Below are 25325 nucleotides of genomic sequence, written 5' to 3'. Positions count from 1 at the left end.
TGTAACTCATAAGAAGAAACAACCAAAAAGTTTTGTGTTAATTTAGAATGTAGCCCAGAGAGAAGATGAATAGCAAGTGCTGACAGAGCTGGCAAACTGTCATCCAGAAATGCAGCTGCAGCTGTGATGGATCTGAAGGACAGTCTGAAACTGGAGAGACAACTACTCCAGTGTTACTGTTTGTTCTGCATGTCTCCTGCTTTCCAGGCCCTGAAGGGAATCATCCTCCCAACACCAAGCTACACAAGGCCTGATAATTTAAAAAAAAAAAAATCAAAAGCATGACAAATGAAACCTCATTCTAGTTAGCAACATGATGATTTAAAAGTGTTGAAGTTAGTCCAGGACAGCTTCAACTTCAAACCTTGTTTCTCAGATGGAAAAAAATATCCAAATAGGGATAAGTCTGGAAATAAGGCATAAAAAGGAAAGCTGGGGTAAGGATTGTATTGCAAGGTACTGGGAGTAGTTTTCTGTCTGGGCTTGGAATCTGAAGCCCTGAGAGCAAAGCTTTCTGAAGCACTCACACAGGTTAGACCACAGATGCAGTTGCTCTCAGAGCTTACAACACCTAAGATAGGAACGGTAGGAAGTGAGAGTTCTTCCCCCAGTCTCTTCAGAAACTACTTTCCCAGTGCAACGTCCTCTTTTTAGCTTCTGCCTACCACAGAGCAGGAAGTTCTCTCATCATTTACAATAACTGGGATACCTGGGCACTTTCTCTACACACAGCTTCTCCATAAACAGGAAGGTATGGGTAAGGGAGCAGCACAAGGATAGGGCAAGATCCGCTTCTTTCCCAGTACTGGTGCCCAGCTGAGAAATAGTGGGTGCCTGGATCCATAAACCTTCAGGTGCAGGTATGTATCACATGAACAGGGGATACTTGACTCACTGCCCATGAAGTTTGCAGTTCTGAGTGGGGTGGGTTTTGCCTGTGATTGTTTGTAGCCACCTTAATACCCTTGTGCCAACAAAACTTCCCAGGGCTCATTGGTTTTGCTGAGGAAAGAAAATCTGTTTGTTCACATACGTTGTGGATTAAAGTCAGGAGCGGGAGGGGTGTTTTCATACCTGGCACACAGCTGTGCTTCTCTCTCCAAGGTTATACAGAGACATTCTGTACTTCTGACCCACCCCAGCCTTTGGCCTAACATACTAATGACAACCATTGTTAGTGTGAATTTGAGCTAGCACCCCAAGTTCCCTTTCAGCAGTGATATCACTGCAGGCTTCATCCAGCTGTCCATGCCATGGGGTAGCAGTTTCTGCAATGATTGGTCTCCTGCCTTTAAACCACCATTGTGTGTGGGTCTGCATTCATAGCTACTCCAGGAATGGTCATGATGTAACTGAACCAAGAGAAAGCTGATTTGTTTGGCACAGACTGCATTGCCTGGGGAGCCTTGCTAGCATAACTATATTGACCAAAGGTCTTACTAGACATTAGTCTAGTAAGGCCCTGCAGCCAGACAGCTCTGGTTTGCTCCCTACTAAAAGATACTTCAGCAGCTTGCCCCATTTTGAGTCACTGGTCAGGTCAGGCAGGGTGACTGGGCCACTTCAAAGCAAAACAGACATGAAGCCAACAGCTGCAGCTGCAAATCTCTTTGTTTCTGCAGTTCTGCTGTTCAGTTTCCACCACTGTTGAATAATGAATTTTTTAGCACTATGCAATCTTGATTCAGGAGAATGCAAGATACTTTACAATTCGTGTTAGGTTTAAAGCAACAGATAAATATAGCAAATACAGAGACATGAAAGCTTTGATTCCAGTCTCAAGAACTTCATCTCACCTCTCTGTCATTACTGAATAATCATGTTCACTCTTTCTCTGGCAAGAATACACCTAAAGCTGCCAAAAATGATAAGCCAAGCAATAATATGCTATTTTCTTTCTCCTTCAAGAAAGAAACTGCTTTTTTTTCTGAGTTCTTTTCCAGAGAAATGGCATACACTGCTCCAAGGTCCTTCTGTGCACTCTGGAGAAAGCTTTTACTCTTGGCTGCTTGTGTTGTTAACAGTACACACAGAGATGATCTTCTGCCTGGAAGGATGAGATCCAAAAGAGAAGATCCAATATATAAAACCAGTAAGCCTCTAACATCAAGAAGTAGGAGAACAGTCATGAAAGGAATTGCTGCTTCTTGTTTCAAAAATACAGAAAATTTTGTGGTTTATATGAAAGTTTCCAGATAGCATTTTTTTAAACCAGTGAGCTAGGCAGAGACAAAAGATGCCAAGCAGAAGATAGACTTACAACCATAAGAAAAACACTCAAAAGGAAAAAAAAAAAAAAAAACAGTCCAATAATATTTCTGCAGTGCAGCTTTTCACCATGTGGCTGATTAAACAAACACTGGCACAAGATTCCCAGAGGTTGTGGAGTCTAATTCCTCAGAAATGTCCAGCCTCAACTGGATGTGGCTCTGAGCAACCCCATCTAGTTGGACCTGGTCTGAGTATGAGCTGGACTAGACATCTCCAAAGATTTCTTCTGATGTATAGGAATCTCTGATTTTTCACTGAGCTGATCCTAACCCCAGTGATGTTTTTAAGAGAGTCTCCTCTCACATGTGTCTGCTGTTTGGTCTCCTTGGATGGGATTAATTTCACCTCATGAGACATCTAGCCACAGCAATTATTTTGCTTCCTTCAGCATTCAGTGTCAAGGAACAGATATTTCCAGAAGCAGTTCAGTGCATCTTAGGATACGATACATCTGGACATGCCTGTCTCATTCCACTGAGTTTATCAGAGGTCCAAACAAGGAGCTTAGGTGGGTCACCAAACTTCAGACAGCTCATTAGGTGGAACTAATCCTACCCTAGCAGGGCAAGTACCAGCACATCTTCAAAACACTTTTTTATGTTGCTGTTGTCTTGCATCAAATATGCCTAATTTAGATGAAGAAATAAAGGAGCAGCTACAAAACTCATTTGCACAAATCTTCAGCTCATTGCAGGGAAGGAGAAACAACTCCTGTCCACATCTGGTTATGTGCTGCCTGGTTTTGTTCCCTGTTAGAGGAAAGCTAGGAGATGCAGCTGTTAACACCTGGAACACACACCTAAGACAAAGCAAATAAATAGTGGGGTTCTTGGCCCTGTGACTCTGTTGGAAGGCTGGGGGAGAAATTTTGGACCATTCTGGAAGTGCTCCGGTCGGAACCAATGTACAACTTCAGCAGGTTCAGATCACTGGTCTGCAGCTGAACACAGTGATATCGTGTTATTACTATTTTGAAGCATTATCTTGTTTTGATTAACAGGAGGTCTTCTGTAATGTAACATGGTGCTTTTTTTGGCTTGTGATAGCCAAAAAGAAAAGCATGCAGATGTCAAAACTCCTTCATTAAGCAGTCCAGCCTTTGTAACATAATGTCATTTCTTTTCTAATTTTATTTTTTTCAGAAAAGGGATTTATAAATATAACCAACTCTAAGGAAGATTTTGAAATTGGTGAGGAAGAATTTTGCTTCAAAGTTACCTTTACAGCTTATCCCCCAGTTAGATGCGTGTGGCTGTTTTCCCAGAAAACCTTTCCATGCAAGCAAAGTCACAGCGTGGATGGCCGCAGGTATTTGAATCTTTTGAAGTAACCAGATCTAATTCTTTTTTCTCCTCTTTATATCTCATTTGGGCTGCTTACTGTCTGTGTTTTGTACTGCCCTTGTGCTTTTAAAACGTGGATGGGCCACGTGATGAAGCCGTGTTAACAAAAGGCGCTCAGACATTATTTTGACACTCAGTGCAGTGCATGTAGGTAACTCCCTGAATCACTTTCTTCTCCACGTTAGAATAAACTCTTTAGTGAGTTATGCACTCAGTGACCCTTTAGTTTATACACACTTTGCCATTCCCTTCCTCTCTGCCATCATTTCCCACTCACAAAACCTGTTGCAGCTTTCATACCGGACCACAAGTTCTGTGTGTTCCCCTTTTGTCATCCTGTTCTTGATGATGTTCCCAGTGTCTTCCACACTGCTCCTGCCAGAGCCAGGGCCCCGTGGTTTCCCAGGCCTCTGTTAGATCAGTTCAGCTCTGCCTGCACCACAGAAACATACCGTTCTGCTCATTACCCAGGTCATGTATTCTTCTGCTACTGCAAAACATGTTTTGGATAAACCTGTTTAGTTATCTACCTTTTCTGTTATTTCCTACAACGAGGTTCTGGCATGAATCCTATTTAAGGCTAATGTTTTCTCCATTCCCTGGGCTTTCTAATTTCTTGATAACATTATCTAATTTCCTTCAGAGTTTCTTTCAGAGTAGTCCCATGGCTTTCAAGGCAACAGCTCTTAATTCACCTCGAGGAAAAGAAAGTCAAGCTGCTCTTTTAAAGTTTTACCTTTAAAACTAAGCAGGACCTAGGCAGGAATTAATGTGCCTGCACTGATTTCTTCTCATATTCTTAAAACCTCTCTTAGCATCTGCATAAAACTGCATCACAGCCTTGATTACACTTTTGTGCCATTTCTTTCCTTAGTCTATTGGTACACACGTTGAGTCATCTTTGCAACAGAGTGGCCTTTTCCTCTGCACCAGGTGCTGTATTGGAGTCAGATCTTCACAATGTTCAGAGACAGCTCAGTCCAGATTGGTAAATTGTCATCTCCTGGCCGTGGCCACAGGAACTCTGTCCTTGCTGATAAAGTGAGTGCTGTCAGCAAGCTTTGATAGCGTCGGGTGGGTGTTGGTGACTAATCTGCCCTGACATGGGCTAGGCAAATCTGCTCTTTGTAGTCAAGACTGATCTTGGAAATGAGGTCTCAGGGGACAGCCATGCACATTTGCTCATCCGTGACCAACAGGTACCTCCCTCCAGCTGATAACACAGAGTTGATTTGCTTTACAGCTGGTCCGGACCTCCTCTCACTGCCTGCAAGAGTGGGAGTTAGTTTTGCTTGGATGATTGACAGCTGGTGTAAATTCAATCCAGATAACGAGAAGGTGCTATGGACTGGGCCAACAACAACAATTTTGAGAGCTCTTGAAATAGCTTAGGTAACCCTCCTTAATCAGTACGGTGCAGCTCCTGCTGTCCTGGGATTTACAAGTCACTCCAGCTAGCTTTTGCAGCCCAAAGTAGAGATTGCTGACTGCTGACCACCACCTGCAGGACAGGGAGACGTCCAGCCTGTGTCCCTGGAGCAGTCAGCCCTGCACTGGACATGGCCATGGCCACCTTACTGCCCCAAGCACGGCTGGAGCTTGTCCTGAAGGCTGTTTCAAACAGACAACCCAGCCAGTCATAGGACTATGCTGCTGATTAAATACCTTTTTGTTGGGGTTTAGTTTTCATTTTAGGTAGTTACACTTTGCACTTACTTATAGGTCTCTTTATTTTATGGAAAAATGTAATTGAGGGGAAAATACAAGAGTTTGGTTGTGTTTTCACCTGACAGGCACATTCTTCTTTACAAACACCTCCCACAGCTATCAGGTTTTGGTTGAATACCAGCAGTGGATAGAGACATCTCACCTGAGGAAAAGGCACAGGGGTAGGTATTTCATTCAGTTTGAAGTTCCCAGAAGCAGCCAAGGGTAGGGAGGTCAGGAGATTCTGCCCACAAGCTATAACACTGCAGATTTCAATGTGACTTTAAAGCAGAAGGTTTCTCGAAACCAAACCAAAAAGGCCATCATGTACCTTAACGTATCGTGTGTCTAACTTTCCATATTTTAGTTGACTTCTGTGTAATCCCATCTCCCAACACTTCTACTTTATTCCTTTCATATCCTTTTTCACTTCCTGTTTTCTTCTATTTTTGATTTCTGCCATTTCCTTATCAAATTGTTCCTCCTGATTATAGAACATATTAAATTTTATTCATTAACTTTGTCCCTTGCTTTAGCTTTTAATTTCAAGTCCCAAGGATTCATCTCACCTATCGGTGCCCTTACAAGTTTCCATTTTCAATTTGCTTTTGCTGTCTCTCTGTTTTAGCACATTGCTGATTTTCATTTTCCTCCTAAGAGCAAATGATGTTTCATACACAGAAAGACTTCTGTTAAATCTGTAATATTTAGCTCACATCACCTTATATTTTCAGGTATCAAAGACACTCTTTTTTAATGACTTTCACATTATTTCATTAGGATTTCATCTTTCAGACCCAGGATTTCAAAAGGACTGTATGATTTGTGTTTTCTCCTGCATTCAGTATCCATTTTGAAGCAACTTGAAAGGGTCTAATTATAAAAATCTCTGAGTTCTGGGATGTTTTTAAAGCCATTTCAGATGAAGACATTCAAAAGTCAGTAACTATATGGAGGTGCTGCTTTAGTAAGAAGACAAGATTGCCAGTGGCTTCGATGTGAGTTCTCTTGCTTTAGAACTGCAAGGTGATACTTGATGTCTTAGTTCATTTGTAATGAGAAACGCTCTGATTTTAGTTATTTAGATTTCTTGTTCCAAGCTCATTACTGCTTTATCTTTGCAAATTACTGGCATATGATCTCTTTTTTCTGGCTACTTCAAACTTGAGTTGGAGGCCCTCCTACACAGTGCCCTTGAGCTGTCTGTTAAAACATCTGCCCCCAACATGCCAGCAACTAAATCTAAGAGTTTCCTCAGTGCTCTTCTATAGTTGGTGAGTTGCAATAGCTGCTATTTAAATATGACAAATGTCCCGACAATAACCTGGTCAAAGGGACAGAAATAGGATGCTACCTCTGTAGGATCATATCCCCTCCCCCCCACCTCATCCCATGTCCCATAAAGCACTGATTCAAGAAGCCAGTCGTGTAGGAATCTTTAAGTCTCTGCAGTCCTCTGTTCTTACCTTCTGCCCAGGGACTTGTTGAAGCCCTCCCTCTCCATTCCCATCGTCGCAGGCTGTTTCCTTCATGGTTTGGGTCTTGGTTTGCTGCCATCACCTTCAGGGTTAGTAGAAGACTGGCCATCCTCCTGAAGAAATATCCTGGTGGTTGTTACTTTCTCTCATTGATAATGAACTCCTGGTGATGATCCCATCTCTGAGTTTCTGTCAGGTATTTCCATTTGGAGAGGTTTGTCTTGTATGATCCTACACAACATTGCTATCTCCTGCTACTGTTTATTGTATCAGCTAGAAACTCACATCAAAATCCTTCAGAGAGTAGAGAGTCTGATCCTTCACTGGCATTAGCATCTATGTCAGGATGTATTATCTACCTTGTCTTCCAATGGTAACAAAATCACAGCCTGACAGCACCCATACACTCCAGGAACTATGAGAAAAATTGCAGAATTAAATCAATACTGCAGGAAAAAAGAATCTCCTCTTATTAAAACAGTTACATTTTGGAACTTATATTCTCTAATAACAAAATACTGTGGCCTGGGTTCCTTATTAGACGATATTGAATTTTTTTCAAACATATATATATATATATATATATTTGAAAAGACTCATATATATATATGAGTCTTGATTACAATTAAAACATTTTTCAAAGTGATCTTTTATCCTTTTCCCTCCTTTTCTTTGCCCCACAGTATTTCATCCAAGTTCTGCAACCATCAGCACCAGTCTGGAATATACGTATTTTATGCCGAAAATGATGATACAGTCATGACAAAAAATTTCACTCTCTACGTGAGAAGTAAGTGAGAAACCAAGACCTGTAAAGAATTGTCCAAGTCTGGGATTTTGCCCCTGATATAAAGGGGCCTTATCTATTGCTTTTCCCTGGGTGTTCAGAGGGGGGGCCACAAAGATGATTAGAGGGCTGGAGCAGCTCCCCTACGAAGAGAGGCTGGGGGAGCTGGGCTTGTTCAGCCTGAAGAAGAGAAGGCTGGGGGGGGACCTCATTGCAGCCTTCCAGTCCCTGAAGGGAACATACAAACAGGAGGGGAATCAGCTTGTTAAAAGGGTAGGCAAGGGCAGGACAAGGGGGAATAGATTAAAGCTAAAGGAAGGAAGGTTTAAATTGGATATTAGGGGGGAGTTCTTTACAGAGAGAGTGGTGAGGTGCTGAAACAGGCTGCACAGAGAGGTGGTGGATGCCCCATCCCTGGAGGTGTTCAAGGCCAGGTTGGATGGGGTCCTGGGGCAACCTTGTGTAGCTCCAGGCCTAGAGGTTGGTGTCCCTGCCTGTGGCAGGGGGGTTGGAGCTCTCTGATCCTTGGGGTCCCTTCCAGCCCATGCCATTCTATGATTCTATGATTCTATGATTCTATGATTCTGTGATTCTATTCCCCATCTCACTTACATAGATCTGTTGTTAAAAATGGAGGAATACAAGGCAAATATATATTTCTCTGCACTGCACTACTGAAATCCTGGCACTGAACCAGAGAATCATAGAATCACAAAATGGTTTGGGTTGGAAGGGACCTCAAAGATCATATAGTTCAAACCCCTCTGCCATGGGCAGGGACCCCTTCACTTGACCATGTTGCCCAAAGCCCCATCCAACCTGGCTTTGAACACTGCCAGGGAGGGGGATTCTACAACATCTCTGCTGGGGAATGGATGCCAGGTGTTTGTGGGTAATGTTTCTCATGTTGGTTTGGAATGGAGAACTCTTTCTTTGAGTCTGCCATAAACAGAGAGGACAGAACATAAGAAATTAGTCATATACTGAGAAAAATGCATCCTTCTTAAGAAAACCACAAAGCCTGAGCTGTCTGTAAAATGCAGTCAGTGTATTGTTACTCTGCAGAGCCAGAATATATGACTGCTGTAGGGACTGTATGAGATACACAGTGAGAGGAAACACTCATCCTCGTCAGGTGTTGGCTTTCTGTGGTGTGTTGGTGTCATATTTTCCTAATGGCAGTTGTGAGTTAATGCTGTTAGTCCAGAGACCCTTTGGTGTGTGACACATACATGAAGGCCACACTGCCTCCTATGCCCCTGCCCACGACTCGCACACCTAGAGAGTCTTGCCCAGTGCTCTTGCCCAGTGCTCTTGCTTATTTTTGCCACCTGGCAGCAGCATGTCACCCTTGCTTTAAGTTAGGGATCCTTCTTTTTTATGTATTATTTATACAGGGATCCTCTGTGCATATTTTGTTATGAGCCAGACCCCCAGAACTGGGGTGTCAGGGGAGCCCCCCAGAACTGGGGTGTCAGGGGAGTCCTTAGGCCAACTGTTTGCTCGGACTCAGAAAAGCAGAAGTCAAGACTTCTAATTTTGGCTTTGCCACAGTTTTGGTCTGTCTGTGCCCACACAGAGAAGTGGCTGCTCCCCTTGCCTTGCCCATGCTCTGTCCCACAAAATCGAGGCACAGGGCTGGAGGAAGGAGGAGGACTGAGGCCTACACCCAGCTCTCACAGTGACATGCGGGTGGGTTGTTTTGAAAAGGCAGAAGCAGATCTTCATCTTGGCAGATGTAGCGTTGCAACATGAATGTAAAAGTTTGGGTCACTGATGTGCTGACAGAAACTGTCTTTTGTTAATCTTGTTGCAGGAAAACCTAAAGTAACAATGCAGTTGTTGTTCAAGCAGATCTCCTGTGTCGCTGACAGTTACCCTGCCTCATCCTGGGTTTGGAGGAACTGTCCTGAACTGAACTCATCCAAGTAAATCATTTTAATAGAAGCACAGATTGGTTTGGGTTGGAAGAGACCTCAAAGACCCTCCCCCATGGACAGGGACACCCTCCACTAGCCCAGGTTGCCCAAAGCCCCATCCAACCTGCCCTTGAACACTGCCAGGGAGGGTGCAGCCACAGCTTCTCTGGGCAGCCTGTCCCACTGCCTCACCTCCCTCATAATTAAAGAATTTCTTCCTTATATTTAATCTAAACCTACCTTCTTTTGGTTTAAGGCCACTAACCCTTGTTCTATCACTACACTCCCTGACAAACAGTCCCTCTCCAGCTTTTGTGTAGGCCCCTTTGGGTACTGGAAGGCTGCTCTAAGGTCTCCCCAGAGCCTTATTTTATCCAGGCTGAACAAACGCAAGTCTCTCAGCCTGTCTTCAGAGGAGATGTTCTCCAGTCCTCTGGTCATCTTTGTGGCCCTTCTCTGGATTGCTAAAACAGCTCTATGCCTTTCTTGTCCTTGGGACCCCAGAGCTGGAGGGTCTCATCAGAGCAGAGCAGAGTGGCAGAATCACCTCCCTTGTCAGACTGGTTTTGATGTATCCCAGGACACAGTTGGCTTTCTGGGCTGCAAGCACACATTGCTTTTCATCCTCCAACACCCCAAAGTCCTCCTCCTCAGGGCTGCTCTCAATCCATTCTCCACCCAGCCTATAGTTGTGCTTGGGATTGCCCCAACCCATGTGATGACTTTGAACTCTGCCTTATTGAACATCACATAGTTCACACAGACCCACCCTCTGATGCCTGTCAAGGTCCCTATGGATACCATCCCTTCCCTCCAGCATGCCAGCCTCGCTACACAGCTTGTTGAGGGTACACTCAATCCCACTGTCCATGTCTCTGACAAAGATATTAAACAGTGCTGGTCCCAATACTGACACCTGAGGAATGCCACTCATCACTGGTATCCTCTTGGACAGTGAAATGTTGACCACAACTCTGAGTATGACCATCCACCAAGTAGTCCATCGAATCCATGTCTCTCCAATTCAGAGACAAGGATGTTGTGCAGGACAGTGTCAAATGCTTTGCACCAGGTCAGGTAGATGACAATTGCCACTCTTCCCTTATCCATGAATGCTGCAACCCCATCACACTTGTAACCCCACCAAATTTGTCAGCCACAATTTGCCCTTAGTGAAGCCACACTGGCTGTCACCAGGCATCTTCTTATTTTCCATGTGCCTGAGCAGAATTTCTCTCTTTTTGATGAATTTCAAAAAGACCATATCTGAGCCATCCTTGCTAAAATGAGAACTGGACTATCAGAAACTTAGTGGAAAATGGACCCTTGACTGTTTGCCCAAGGGGACATGGTGGCCCACTCCAGAGGAACCAGATCACCAAAACTAAGGGCAGTTTTCAAATTACATTTTTTTTTTTAAAAATCACATCAAACTAACCCTATAAAGTTCTCTATTTCATGCTCTTGATGCTGAAATAAGCCTGGGTGGTTTTATATCAACAGTTAGGAGGTTACAAAGTCCAGCCTAAGTTTTTCTCTTGACCTGTTCCCTGCATTCAGGGAATGCATTGGTTAAAACAGGCTTGATTAATTGGTTAAGCTTTGGTTAATGCAGTTGTTATGGTGACCTTTAACCAAAGCCAGTAAACTCAGTGAGAGTGTTTCCAGTAAAGTTAGTGAGAGTGTTTCCATTTCCTCTATTTATTTAGGGCAATGAGTCAGGCCCTAAAATTTCAAGAGATGCTGAAACAGCTTTGAGCTGGTTTATGAACTCTGCAGATTTTTGTTTATTTTTTTTACCAAAAAAACTACTAATCCCACCCTGCAGAAGAGTAGTAGGTCAAATTATCTTTTGGAAGATTGTGGATAAAGCTCTAAATGTTTTAACTAGATATAAAAAAAAAAAATTCTCTGGACCATTTTCTCATCTGTTCCTCTGAAAAGGCTGTTTGTACTGAAATGGAAAAGGAAAAAGAAAAAAGCAACAAATCCAGCTAGTGAGCTTAAAATACTACTTAAAACAGCTTTCTGGAGAGAAAATGCTGTAACATTTCCTTTCTTGGGAACTTCCACACGTAGAAGCTAGTACTTTGCTTAGAGCTGAATAAGTTCTATTTATTTACCTCTGCATTTCCTTAAAATTAGGCACTAATCTGATAAATGTTAGAAAAGCTAAAAGTCAAAATTATCCTTGTGTGGGCTTCCTTTGCTTTGAGTACAGTGTTCCCTCTTTCTACATATCAGGTCTTAAGTCATTAACACAGGGTGGATGCTCTCCAAGTGAGAGAAACTTCATGGCTGATATCATGTACCTTCAGGGAAAGGAGTTAGAGCTCCTAGTGTGGGTTCATTCTCTGTTTGTGTTTCAGTAACCACTCATTTGGAGCTGCTCAGTGGCTTGAATGCTTGAGGTAAAGGTGAAATAAGTAGCAAAAAATGTAGCTTTGGAATTGGTGGAGGTCTTGGAGGTCAGGGCATGAAGGTGCCCTGCTAGGGCAGTGATGGAGAGTGAGAGCAAGCCCAGTGCAGGAGGGAGGGAGCCCGGTTCACCTCACACTGACCCTGCCATGTCCATCACCAAAAAATGAGACTGGCATCTGCTCTGAAGCTTCACTCTACAGTGGCAAACAAAATCCAAGCCCATCTATCACTTCCTCATTCTCTTCCAACTCAGACATAAGATGTTTTGAAATATCCCACCTTCTTCCTTGGAAAAAGCCACTGTGAGCCAAAACCCAAAACCATTCTGCTTTCTTTTCCAGCTGCACAGAAGAAATCACTGAGGGGATTCACAGCTTCATGCCAGAGAGGAGATCCCTGGGGTCCTGGATTTCAAGCAGTATTTTAGATGTAAAGGAGACAGCAGCAACCTTCTCCGTTGAGTGCTGTGCAAACAATTCTGTCGGTTCAGCCTGTGAAAAGAGTTTCATTAACCTGTCAGGTATCAGGTGCCAGTCCTTTGGCACAGATTTTCTCAATTAAAGCTGGCAGGGTAGAACTTACAGTATTTTTTATCTGGCTAAATGGCTGACCATACAATGGCATCACAGGTAAAACACGAGAGCTGTGTGTGTGCAGTGTGGGAAGCAGTGGGGGACTGGGAGACACCTGTTTCTTTTCTCTGGTTTCCTAAAAAAAGCAGAAATTTCACATGAAGTTTAGGGCAGAGCCATGGCAAAGTTGGAGTCTGTTTTTTTATTTCATCCTTGTAATTCCTACCTGAAATCTGGAGGCATCAGCTTTGGGAAGAGCTGAGGCTACTTTGCTAGCTGGTGGAAGATGTTAGCTCTTCTTCCTCTCCTGGAGGTCACTGCACTGCTGCCAGAGAAGCCCTTGGGAGCTCTCCTCACCCCATGGAGGTCATTGCATGACCAAGTGAGAGCACGACTGAGCCAACAGACCCACTCTAGGGCACAGTCCCTATCTGGGAAGCAGGAGCAAGTACCAGGGGAGGGACCTTCTTAAACTGCTGTAGACAGGTAGCAAAAGGCCAAACCCTGGTATGGGAACTGCTGCTCAGTCTGTCTTCTTTTGGAGGGTATGATAGATGCTTTCCTTGTTGAACAAGAAAGCCAATATGATTATTTGCCCATGAACTTGTAACACCATATACATTCCATAGGGCAAATGTTCCAGTTACAGGGAACATGCTGTGGCCCCTGGGAAGTGTTTTGAAGCACCCAGACACGTGCAGCACAGAGACCCTTTCTCATGGATAAACAAGCTGCTTGCTGCTTTTGACTACAGCTGGCAGAAGCTGTGACAGCTGATGGAGTTTGAGCTTTTGTGTTGAAATTACAACAGAAAGTAAGCATAATACACTCTTAGAAACTACCAAGATATGAGGGTAGGTTTCATGTAACACTCACCCACCCACCAACACCTTGTAGTATGGTCTTGACTTGTTAAAGAGCTCTAGGCTGAGCAGCAGAGCAATGGTCCAAGCAGGTTGTGTTCATCTCCTGATAACTGGTGCTTCTACATCTAATGCACATTGCTTGAGGGAAGGGACAGGAAGAGAGGAGGGAGGTGCAATAAGAAGAGGATCTTTTATTCTTGTTTATGCTCACGGTGTCCAATCCACAGATCACACCAACACCTCCATGCACTTAGATTTCTTACTTGGTTTAGCTTTTGGGGTTGTTTTTTTTTAATGAAAGCTGATGTCAGAATAACCCACCACTGAACACCTCCTGCCCAGCTTCTTGCTCTGCACGTGGCTCCATCTCTTTCCCTGCGCAGAGGAGGCTCCAGTGTGAGAGTTCTGCAAGCTGGCAGAACTGACCAAGCTGCCACAGCTTCTCCTTGCACATTTGTCTGTCCACAACCTCTGATTCAGTGGGTAGTAACACGTATCTCTTACAGTTGCAGGAGCTGTTTCTTCCCCCCAGGACAGTGCTGTATTCTATGCCTCTGTTGGATTTTTCCTCCTGTTGCTCACTTTTTCATTTGTCTTCATTTTTCGTAAATACAAAAAGGTAAAAGCAAACACAAACACCTGCCCCTTCTCCCTTTGATCCTACCAGGCTGTTTCTTCTTCTCTTATTCTACTTATTTATTTTTTTTTCCTTCCAAAGCAACTTAGATATGAAAACCAGTTGCAAATGATTCAGATGATAGGCCCGTCGGATAACGAGTACATCTACATCGACTTTAGAGAATTTGAATATGATCTCAAATGGGAATTTCCCAGGGAAAACCTGGAATTCGGTGAGCAATCCACAAGGCAACCAACAATGCTGGAGTAGTGGCCTGTGATTTAGCAGCTGCAAATAATATGGTGCATTGTGTCTTGTAGGACAGGTCCTCGGTTCTGGGGCTTTTGGGAAAGTGGTGAATGCGACAGCTTATGGAATTAGCAATGCAGAAGATTCAGTCCAGGTGGCAGTCAAAATGCTAAAAGGTATGATAAACTCTGGGAGCCTTTCTGAAGCAGTGATGTGTTCTAGCGGGTCCAAAGCAGAAGCGGTGTTGAAAATCCCTTTACATTCAGACTTGTAGCAGTTACACCCCACAAATTCTTGGTTTCAAAATTCTTTTCAAAACCCTGTTTTGGCTTGGAAAGGCACTGCTGAAGCACCTTCCTCCTGCAGCATATGGCATTTTGTCCTACTGTGGGTCTGTGTCGTATGGGGAAGGATGGAGATGCTCTGCTCTAAAGAGGATGAATGTAAATTCACAGTGCAATTAGCCTGTTGATCACATTGGTGACTGTCAGCTTTGGTGTAAGGTCTCTTTTTCCTGTAGCAGTGTCCAGTTGTTGCATTCTCTTCCCATCCTGTGTCTGAGCTGGCTTGCTTGCAAAACTTCCAACTTTTCTTCTTGATGACACAAAGCGATTTCTCTTCATACCTCCTTATGGGACAAGCTTCTTAAAGCTCTAATCCACACTGGTTCTTTGTTCTGGCAGCTCTCCAGACTGTCTTGACCCCTCGTTAAAGCTCTGTCCAAATGTGATCCCCCAGCAGCAAGCAGAGGAGGAAGGCTGCCTCACTGGGTCCAAGTACCACAATCTTGTTCATAGAATCACAGAATCACTAGGTTAGAAAATGCCTTTGAGATCTAGTCTAACCATACCTGTCCTCTACTAAACCATATCCCTGAGCACCTTGTGTACCAGTGTTTTAAATACATCCAGGGCTGGTGACCCAACCCCTCCCTGGGCAGCCTGTTCCAGTGCCTGATAACCCTTTTGGTGAAGAACTTTTTCCTAATGTCTAACCTGAACCTGCCCTGGCACAGCTTGAATCCATTCCCCCTCATCCTGTCATCTGTCACTTGTGCAAAGAGACTAACACACACCTCTCTACAACCTCCCTTGAGGTAGTTGTAGGTGGTGATAAGGTCTCCCCTCAGCCTCCTCTTCTCCAAGCTAAACAGCCCCAGTTCCCTCAGCTACTCCTCATAAGATATGTTCTCTGGACCCTTCACCAGCTTCCTTGTCCTAAAGGCAACAATTCATTGTTGATACCTAATGAGATGACCTTCTCATTGGCAGCAGCAGCAGCACCCTGCTCACCTGTGTGCTCACACAGTGCCTTCCTGCCAGCACTGCCATCTCCCTCTTCATCCCTCTTCATCCCCTATTCACACATGAGCATCAGCCTTACACTTCCTTTGGCCACTCCTGTGCAGTTCTTTAGGGAAGCTCATCCCAATCATTGTGGTTCCCATCCCCAATTCACTGAGATCATGAGGCCCAAATGCTTGCTGAAAAACAATCCTGAAACTACTACTGAAATGCAGGGTGACCTTCTTAGCTATTGAATCACAACTCACTGTGTGCCATATGGCTGTTGAGACTATTTTTTTCCTCTTAGCATTTCTCTCCACCAGGGTTGACTGCCATCTCTTCTGTGCTTGCAAACACCTTCATACACTGCTGTCATTCCTCATCAGCCAAAGAATGACACATATTAACATTTTATGACTGCTTTCCCAAGCAGTCAAATGACACACACACACACACATTTATTTTCAACCTTTGGCTAAGGCTTTTTATACTATGCAAAAAAAATTTTAGGATGTTCCCAAATGTACTTTTCAGTCCAATTAGTTTGAAATGGAGACTTGCATCTGACAAAGCATCACAACGTCTGGAATTTTTAATTATTTGCTGGAGATTTCCTAATCTGTCTTACTTTTACAGAAAAGCCTGATACTTCAGAAAAAGATGCTCTAATGTCTGAGCTGAAAATGATGACTCACATTGGAAGCCATGAAAACATTGTGAACCTACTAGGAGCTTGTACCATGTCAGGTAACATGTGAAAAGGTACCAATTAAAAATGTTCAGACTAGTGAGGACTCCTGAGCAGAAAAGAAACTTCAAAAGTTGATTACTGAAAGCAATATGAAAAACACCCAAGTTGTAATTAATTACCTACTCCTCAAGTAGGTAATTAATTCCCCTCTTCATCCCCAAATCCTGTCTTTGCCCAACCAATTTTGGTGGTCCACGCCATCCCATAACAAGATGAAATCAAATCAATGTTAAGGCCATACATGTGTACAGAAATGAGTCTTTTCCACTCCAGCTTGCATGAAGTGATACAGTAGCCCTTCTACAGCTGTTTTCCTATTACAGGGGTGGTGGCACTGATACAGTGCAGTTTATTAAGTGAAAAGGAAAAGCTTATCTGGTGTAAGGTCCTTTTGTGTCCACATGATTCTGTTTGCATAATATTTTTTTTAATCATATGGCTCATCAAACTGTGAGGTTGTAGAAAGAAAGGGGGAAATGGCTAAAAATTAGGCTGTAAAAGGAAAATGTGCAGGGATAGGGACACCCAAAGAAAGAAGAGGAGACAAGGGAGTAATGGGAAAAAAGAGACAACTTTTTATAGGACTGAATGCAAAAATATACTGAAGATTGAAAAGACTAAGCCAAGATGGGCTGAGATGAAAGCAGCAAGGTATTATCACTAAATAATTACTGTGTAACTGGTAATATCACTGAGGCAACATAAGTCGATACTCCTGTCCCAAGAACTCCCTCTCTGGCCAGTCCAGCAAGGAACAGGAGAAGGTGGAGAGAGACTAAAGAGCAGGTCACCTCTGGGAAAGGGCAGGGTTTACACAGTGTTTGCCCATATCATGAACTGTAACAGCTGCCACTGGACAACTTGCCAGATTTTTCTGCCATGGGTATTTATATTAAGTCAGAAAGACCAAAGGTAACTCTTGTTTCCCCAGTTTCCATCAACAGCAATACTGTTGTGTAAAGACATGCCAGGCAAATGAGGAAAGCTGAGAAATAGGTTGTTGGTGGTGGCTTTAGCTGATTTGAAACTGTGTAGGCTGCCACTGCCTTCTGGAAATTCATCATGGGGTAGGTAGGAGAGCTGCAGCACAGACCTGCTCAGTCTGGGTGGGTAGGGCAGGGACACTCCCAGTCTTATCCAAGAAGCATTTACTTTACGTGGCTCTCAACACCTCTCATCCATCCTCTGAGAAACTTCACAAGCTTTTCACAGTTGGCCTTACCTTGATTGACAAGGGCCTTCTGGCCCAAATGTCCACAAATTTGTATTTGATCTGTCTGAGCCAGAAGTGGTAGTGGCAGGGTAAAACTTTGCAGGGGTGATGTGTGGCCTCTCCAAGCTCCCTTTGGGCCATTCTCTCTGCTCCTGCATGCTGGTCATGACTTATCTCTGAGCCTGACTGGTTGGGAACAGGAGGTATTTTTCCTTTCTTGGGAAAGTGGCCTGACCAGTGCTCCACTCAAACACATCCCCTTGTAAGGTCTTTCCCTCCTGTAGGTCCCCTCAGCACACACACTTGGGTTTCAGGTGACCTTCAAGAGAACAAAAGGCTATTTCTGGAGCATGAAGGGAGTGCAGATAGGCAAAAGGAGGGAGGTCAAACAATACAAGTTTGCACCATCAAGATAATCAGCAGGGATCATCTTTTGCTTGAACCAAGTCTGGTTTAGACAATACACTGTCCTCCCTTGGTTTAGACAATACACTGTCCTCCCTGGTGCCGTTTGGTATGGGAAAGGATGTTTGTGCCTCCATAGGCATTTGCTATCCACCCTGGGACGTGCACCACAGCAAAGCCTCAGCTACACAGACCTTGCAGAGACATTACTGTCAGTAATTACAGTCAGCAAACATTACCTACCCATCAATACAGGTTATCTACCCGGGAAGAGACGATGCTTGAGATGTTTAATACAGATTACTCCTGGCTTTAATGGAGAAAGTGCTATAGATAGCAGGAGCTATTTACATTTCCAACTATTTCAGGACCAATCTACTTGATATTTGAATATTGTTGCTATGGTGACCTTCTGAACTACTTAAGAAGCAAGAGAGAAAAGTTTCACTGGACACTGATGGATATTTTTAAACAGCACAACTTCAGCTTTTACCACAACATCCATTTGGACCAAAATTCCAGGTAAAGCATTCAGCAGTAGTTTAATACTTCATAAAGCTACTGACTCTTTTTAAGCTGCATTCTCAGCTGTGTTGTAAACTGCTGAAATTATTGCATTCTTGAGGATGTGCCCTCAAGTACTTTAATAAGCAATGATGATCTTTACAATGGCCTCCTCACCTTGTTTCTCTTCCCAGGAAGGGACCTCACCTGAAGTACGGTGTGACTACAACTGTGTGCAGAGAGGATGAATTTGAAATCACACAGAGAAGTCAAAAGATGAATGTGATGTCTGGATCAAATGGGATTGTGCTGTATTCTGAGGAAGGTAAGAGAGGAATTGCTTTTATATCTAGTAATTCTGTTATTATTGTATTTATTATTACATAATAAATATATTACATAATACTGTATCATTGTATATTATAATAATTTATATAATTATTGTAATAATTAAATATAATATAATGATATTGTGTATAATATATATTTTATATATCATATATATTACATAATAAATCTAACCAGACTGTATTCAGTGACACAGGAGGCCCCTTTCTGTGTAAGTCTCTCTGTCCTCATGGGAAACATTCAGCAACACTTAAGACCAGAGGCTTACATTTCTGGTCAGGCTGTACATAGTATTTGAGTGTGAAAATACCCTTTCCATTATTTTGCATCTGGGCAAAGGATGCAAAGAAGTGATGTTCTTTGTGATGTTGCTCTTGGTAGGGGCATGTGAAAACCCTTATAACAGCTAGTAGGATTAATCAGAGAGTGAGGAAACCCATAGAGGACTCATACTCCTGGTTATTTTTTGCAGATGAAATGAAGCATGCAAGCAGACAAATGGATGAAGAAGAAGAATTTAATGTGCTCACTTTTGAAGACCTTCTTTGCTTCTCTTACCAAGTTGCCAAAGGAATGGAGTTTCTTGAGTCCAAATCGGTATGGTGAAGGGTGATTTGTTAGGAAAGGTGGCAAAAATACATCACTCTGTAAAAGGCAGACTGAGGAAAAGAGCCACACAGTGGCAGGCAAGAACTGTACCTGCTTCCCCAGCTGTATGGGAAAGACACGGTGGCTGCACACTTCCGCCTGCTCTGGCCCTGTCCCTTGCCAGGACTGCCTGGTTTGCTGATTATCCAGACAGTTTAAGTGGAAAGAGGCAGCAATTCAGAGAGCTCTGGGCAAGACAAGAGAATTATCTCCTCCTGATACCAGGTGCTGCAGAGCATTAACCTTTCTTTTCCTTCTAAGTGCATTCACAGAGACCTCGCTGCCCGGAATATATTAGTAACCCATGGAAAAGTGGTGAAAATATGTGACTTTGGCCTGGCCAGAGATGTGGTGAATGATTCCAACTACATTGTCAGGGGCAATGTAAGTTCCTGAGTGCTCTCTGTTTTTCATCCCATTGTAAGAATGATAAGGAACCCCCCCCAAAAATATTAAGATTTTGATATTCAAATTCCTTGTACATAAACCTCACTTTTTCTTGCCCTTGGCAAATTCAGATTCTTAGCTTGTAGTTAACCTAATCAAGCTAGCACTGTACATGAGAAAGTGCTTAGGTCCTTTCTAAAGCACACTGATATCCATGGAAGGAAAGTGCTGGGAATAGTTTGCTGTTTTGGACAACAATAGCATAGGGACAATAGCAGATTTGTGGGGTACACCAGATCCTCTGGCTGTATGAAGAAGCACAGAGTGAACATCTCCATCTGAGCTACTCACTCTGGGAGGAAAGAAGGCTCTTCCAGGGCTGAGTTCACCTCCTACAACAGTCATCCAAACCGGATGAGATGAGTTGGCTCCTTAGAAGTGTGTTTTTCTCTCTTCAGAGGAAATTTAAAGTGGCTACTAAGAGACCTCCCCAGCTTTTCACATAGCAAACAAATACAGTGCATAGCAGTGCAAACTACATCAAGAAAGCCTGTGTCACAGCATGACCTGGCCTCCTTTCCCCCTGTTTGCACAGGCTCGTTTACCAGTTAAGTGGATGGCTCCTGAAAGCTTATTTGAGATGACGTACACAATGAAGAGTGATGTCTGGTCTTATGGAATATTACTGTGGGAAATATTCTCCTTGGGTAGGTTCTGTAACTCCACACAAGAGCACTGCTTGGTTTTGGCAGCTTGTGAATGAGCATGTATTCTCTGGCATTTCCACCAGGTGTAAATCCCTACCCTGGCATCCAAGTTGACAGAAACTTCTACAAATTGATACAAAGTGGATTTAAAATGGACCGACCATATTATGCTACAAAAGATGTGTAAGTGCATTTTCTGATTGACACACAGTGGTGGAACTTCCCTTGACTGGGTCACTGTATGACCTTTTCTTTATTACACTCTGTGCTTTGCTCAAAAAAAATCACAAAAGGGAAGATCTTCCTCTAACTCTGAGGAAGGTTGCTTGATCATGAAGCTTTTGTCCTAAAGCAGAAATGAACACTAAAGGTTATGTGCATTTGAAAGGACTAATTTATTGCCCGTATTTAATTGTGCCTTCCTTCCCAGGGAACTTCTTGTTCTCAGATCACAGACTTTTCTTTGCCTTTTTCTTCTTCTTTTTTTTTATTTTCTTTTATTTTTCCAAAAGCAATGTTATACCTTATTCATTCAGGGTATTAACTAAATATTTGGTGTTTTTTCCTAAACTTTTTTTCTTTAATTGAGCTTTAGCATGTTTGATTCAGTTCCAGGAGGCTAAGGACCCTCTTAAACAAAATCCCTGCTAAGGAAGAGTTGGCAGGAGCTTCTCCTCTGCTCTCAGCACATGATTTTCAGCCTGGGCCACTGCGCCTGGTTGGGCTCTGCTTAGAGGTGGGCCCCAGGGGACAAGAGAAGGGTGGTGACGAGCTATGAGATCCAGAGCATGGAGGAGTCAGGGCCTGGAACAGGCTGCCCAGGGAGAGGGTTGAGTCACCTTCCCTGGATGTGTTCAAAAAAAGGGTAGATGAGGTACTTAGGGCTCTGGTTTAGCTTAGGATGGGAATGGTTGGACTTGATGATCTTCAAAGGTCTTTTCCAACTTTGTAATTCTGTGATTCTGTGAAAGGGATGGACTTTGGGCTGTCTGAGCTCTTCTGCCTGACATTTCACAGACAGCCTAGAGACTCGATGCATTGCCACAGCGCTATAATGTTCTCATCCTCCTCATTTAAAGACTGTAATGTCGTTAAAGGTATAGATGAACCTGACATATTGACCCAAGAAAAGTTGCTATGGGCCTTATAAATATCAGGGATCCCATTGACCTGGTAAGTTTGCAGGGGGCTTTAGCAAATAGGTGCTGCACTCATCCCTGATGAAACTGTAAGACCCCCAAAGTAGGGTTTAAACTTCAGGGAGATTTTTCTGGTGCCAAACTCCACAAAAAGACTTGCTGTGCAAACTGTCCTCAAGACTGTAGAGTCTACAAGGAGCAGGCACAGCCCCAGAGTCACACAGCAATTGTCTTCCTACTATTTTCTCTACAGAAAGGGGAGGGGCAAAAGAAAAGGTTAGCATACGAGTATGTGTCATCCTGGCACAGTCCTATGAGGAGGGTTTTGCTAAGGACTCCCATAAAGCCATGCTCTTCACCTTTTTTCCTCAGGGGGAATCAGCCAGCCCCTTTTCAGTGCTCTGTGGGGACAGGACAAGGGGCAATGGCTGCAAGTTGGAGCACAGGAAGTTCCACACCAACATGGGGAAGAACTTTTCCCCAGTGAGGGTGCCAGAGCCCTGGGACAGGCTGCCCAGGGAGGTGGTGGAGTCTCCATCTCTGGAGAGATTCCAGCCCCGTCTGGACGCCTGTCTGTGCAATATGAGCTGGGGAGCTGCTTTGGCAGGGGGGTTGGACCCCATGATCTCTCCAGGTCCCTTCCAACCCCTACAATTCTATGATTCTATGATTCTTTCTGTATCTTTTCCTCTGATACAACATGCTAAATCTGGCCTCCTTCTATAAAACCATTCTGGTGCCCCATGATTCCCATTCAAATTCTGCATTTCCATGTAGTCACGTACAGAGACTCCAACAGCTAATGTTTTCCACACCACCTCTATGTTCCTACAGCTATCAAGTGATGCAGCTCTGTTGGGCTCTTGACTCCAGAAAAAGACCCTCTTTTTCTTGGCTGGTTTCCTCTCTGGCATCTCAGCTGGCTGAGGCAGAAGGAGCAGTAAGTAAACACAGAATGAAGAAAAATGTCTCTTTTCTCCTTTTTTTGGGAGCTTCTGATTTCTATTTGAGTGTGCCATTGTGTTATGACCTATTCCCCAGGGAAACAGAGTTTTGGGAAGGGTTGGGGGTTTTTTTGCTTTTAAAAGAATCCTGATCTCCCTGATGAGGATTTTTTTCCTCCCACTGCCTGCACCAGAACTCTGGAAAACTGAAATTTCTCAAACTGTGCTATGGGAATGAGCTTCACTTGGGCAGCAGCCAATGCAGTTGGTTTGGTGATCCTGATAGGTGTGATGGGAGGAGAGCTGAACCCCAGCCACCTGCCAGGGGTCTCATGGGGGACCACCATAGGTATATGCTGCCACATCCTCACAGGTGGAGGGATGTATGTCTTTCCCAACAGTCAAAATAATAACCAGGATCTAAGGAAGGCATATTCCATCCTTATCAGACTGTGACCCATCTCACTTAGGGAGGTGTCTGGACTCCCTTCAGAGTCAGTGGGAAGTAACAGGAAGGTATGAGCATGATTGTCCCTCAAGAGAAGGTGGGCTGTACCTTCAAAGTGCCTGCTTCACAGGGTGAAAAGCAGTTCACTAAGTTGTTAGTAATAACAGAAATACTTTATTTTCTCTTCTAGGTATACCAGAATATGAAGAAAAATGTCTCTACACACAATTTCAGCATCAAAACTAAACCACATGAAAGCAGGGATGAGGAATCTCTGCTATCCCCAGCTGTGCTCCAGCATGAAGACTCTCAGGTCGAAAAATGATCTGGGTTCTGGATTTGATCTCAGTATTTACAGAAACTCTGGGTGGTGTAAATGTTTTCTATGACCACTAAGAAAAGAAAATGTTACCAACTGCTGCTCTATTCACATTTCTTATGGGTCATTCCATGTGGATGTTACATTGAGGAGAAAACACAATTCCTTTCTTTGAATTCAGCGAACACATCTATTGAAAGACAGAAGCTGTGGTCTTTTTGCTGTCTCTCTACAACTGGACATCTCTTTCCCTGGTTTTATGTAAAAAAAATGTCTAATTGATGCTTTACATCCACACTGCTCTTGCCATATTGCAAGCAAACACAAGAAAATCCACGGGGTTTTGGTCAATGCTTATAAGCAGGGACTGTGTATCTAAAGAGAGCTGGTGTGATTTCCAGAAGTGCTACTCATATCTTCATCTGCAGATGCCAGTGAGCGTTGGAAAAAAAAAGTCCATTGGAGTAGCCAATATTAGATGCTCAAATTTTAAAATACCAGCCTTGTTTCACAAAGAACTATAAATGTGAGGGTGTATAACTGTCTTATCCCTGCCATCTTGGTTTCTGTGAAGTCACCAATGGGTGGACAGTTCAGCTGAGTTCATTTCATTGAGTTTTAGGTACTTGGGTGGTCTCTAGTCATCCAGGCTACATTCTGCACCTGCTGATGAGATCTAAGTGCTTACAGGGAGTGATTCCTTTCTGCCTAAAATAAGCATCTAAAACAAGCAGGAACAGTGATATTTGGAACTGACCTCCTGCCTCCCTGGTCTAGAAAATCCAGGTGGCAGACTCCAACTGGAAATTTGGGGTTTCTGTGTTGTAATATTAAATAAAAATGTTCCATTTTAAAGAAATTACCTTCTGTAGAAATTCAGGAGTGTAATACCATCAACTCCCAGTTCCCAAACATCAGCTAGAGTTCATGAACCCTGCTGCAGTAAAATGAGGGCATGTCTCTTTAAGTTTCTCCCAGACTCCCAGGAACATAACAGGAGGCTTGGTTTCGTTTTATTTCTTTAATATGGATGAAAAGACACGTTGTTTTTACGAGGAGGTTTTGGCAATTTGTAAATGCAGCTTCCATAGTGACTAATGGGTTACATTTGTCTACAGCACAGTGAGTCAAGATGGGAACATACTGGTTAATAGGCTGCTTTGACATTTTACAAGGTGCTAACTGCAGTTAGGATTTCCAGTGGCAAGTGTTATAAATGAATAAGGGTTTGGGTAGAACATGCTATCACACAAATTGAGCTGCTCTTCACTAACATTGCCTGAAAACAACTAATGTTGTAATACAGTGGGTATTATTTGTACTTTTTTGTTAAGGTTGCTGAATTAGCAAGGAGTCGTTACCAAGTATAAACTGCTGATGGATTATTTGGTTATATAAGAGAGAAATAAAAGTTTCACGTTGCATTTTCTGGAAAATTTGCATGACTTTTGACATACTCATAACCTGGTTTCAAAGTGTTCAGCAACACGATGTCACTGTTCAGCCCCATTAACACACAGCCTGCGCTGTCTTGTGCAGGCAGCAGTTTCCAGCCTTTAGAGCTGGAGGAGCTTCACTTAGAACTCGTATCCAAGCCTAGCTGGCTGGAGGAGCTAAGCAGATGTGAACTTGGCTCGTAGGGGAGCAGATGGGAATCCCCTGTGCTTTAAAACATGCCAGGGAGTTGTGTCAAATGTTTTCCCTTAAGATTAAAAAAAGAGTGGGCAGAGGTCATCTGGCCCCATCATCACTATGTGAGCACACAGGGAGAGTTGTGCATCTGTTTCTCCACACAGCAGAGGGGAATGGAACAAAGCTACAGGAGCTATTCAGTGGAAAATGGGATCTTTTAGGAGCACGTTTGCTTTCCAAGAAGCTGTGTGCTTCTAACACAACTTAGCAAAGTGCTGGTCCGTTCCTGAGGTTTGTGCAGAGCCACAGCTGTTTAAGAAGCAGTTTTGTGATCACAGAATCACAGAATCACAAGGTTGGAA

At 43.4% G+C, this 25325-nt stretch overlaps 1 protein-coding gene across 1 annotated transcript in view; it reads left to right on the top strand.

Moving 5' to 3' along the window:
* FLT3 (fms related receptor tyrosine kinase 3) overlaps positions 1-23337 on the top strand; it is a gene marked incomplete at both ends in the record, with an annotated part of 46195 nt that extends 22858 nt beyond the window's left edge. The window contains 16 exons of the mRNA XM_084277690.1: positions 3414-3579; positions 7483-7589; positions 9403-9514; positions 12268-12446; positions 13871-13983; positions 14083-14215; positions 14304-14408; positions 16155-16265; positions 18256-18409; positions 18586-18716; positions 19212-19336; positions 19649-19771; positions 20370-20481; positions 20565-20664; positions 22455-22560; positions 23203-23337. Coding sequence (XP_084133816.1) covers positions 3414-3579; positions 7483-7589; positions 9403-9514; positions 12268-12446; positions 13871-13983; positions 14083-14215; positions 14304-14408; positions 16155-16265; positions 18256-18409; positions 18586-18716; positions 19212-19336; positions 19649-19771; positions 20370-20481; positions 20565-20664; positions 22455-22560; positions 23203-23337 — 2012 coding nt within the window. The remainder of the gene's footprint in view (positions 1-3413; positions 3580-7482; positions 7590-9402; positions 9515-12267; positions 12447-13870; positions 13984-14082; positions 14216-14303; positions 14409-16154; positions 16266-18255; positions 18410-18585; positions 18717-19211; positions 19337-19648; positions 19772-20369; positions 20482-20564; positions 20665-22454; positions 22561-23202) is intronic.
* Between the last annotated feature and the right edge of the window lie 1988 nt (positions 23338-25325).

Source organism: Gallinula chloropus (assembly GCF_964237585.1).
Source record: "Gallinula chloropus genome assembly, chromosome: 1".
Taxonomy (NCBI): Eukaryota; Metazoa; Chordata; class Aves; order Gruiformes; family Rallidae; genus Gallinula; species Gallinula chloropus.
Note: the sequence above shows the minus strand (reverse complement) of the source record. Positions and strands in the feature narration are given on the sequence as shown.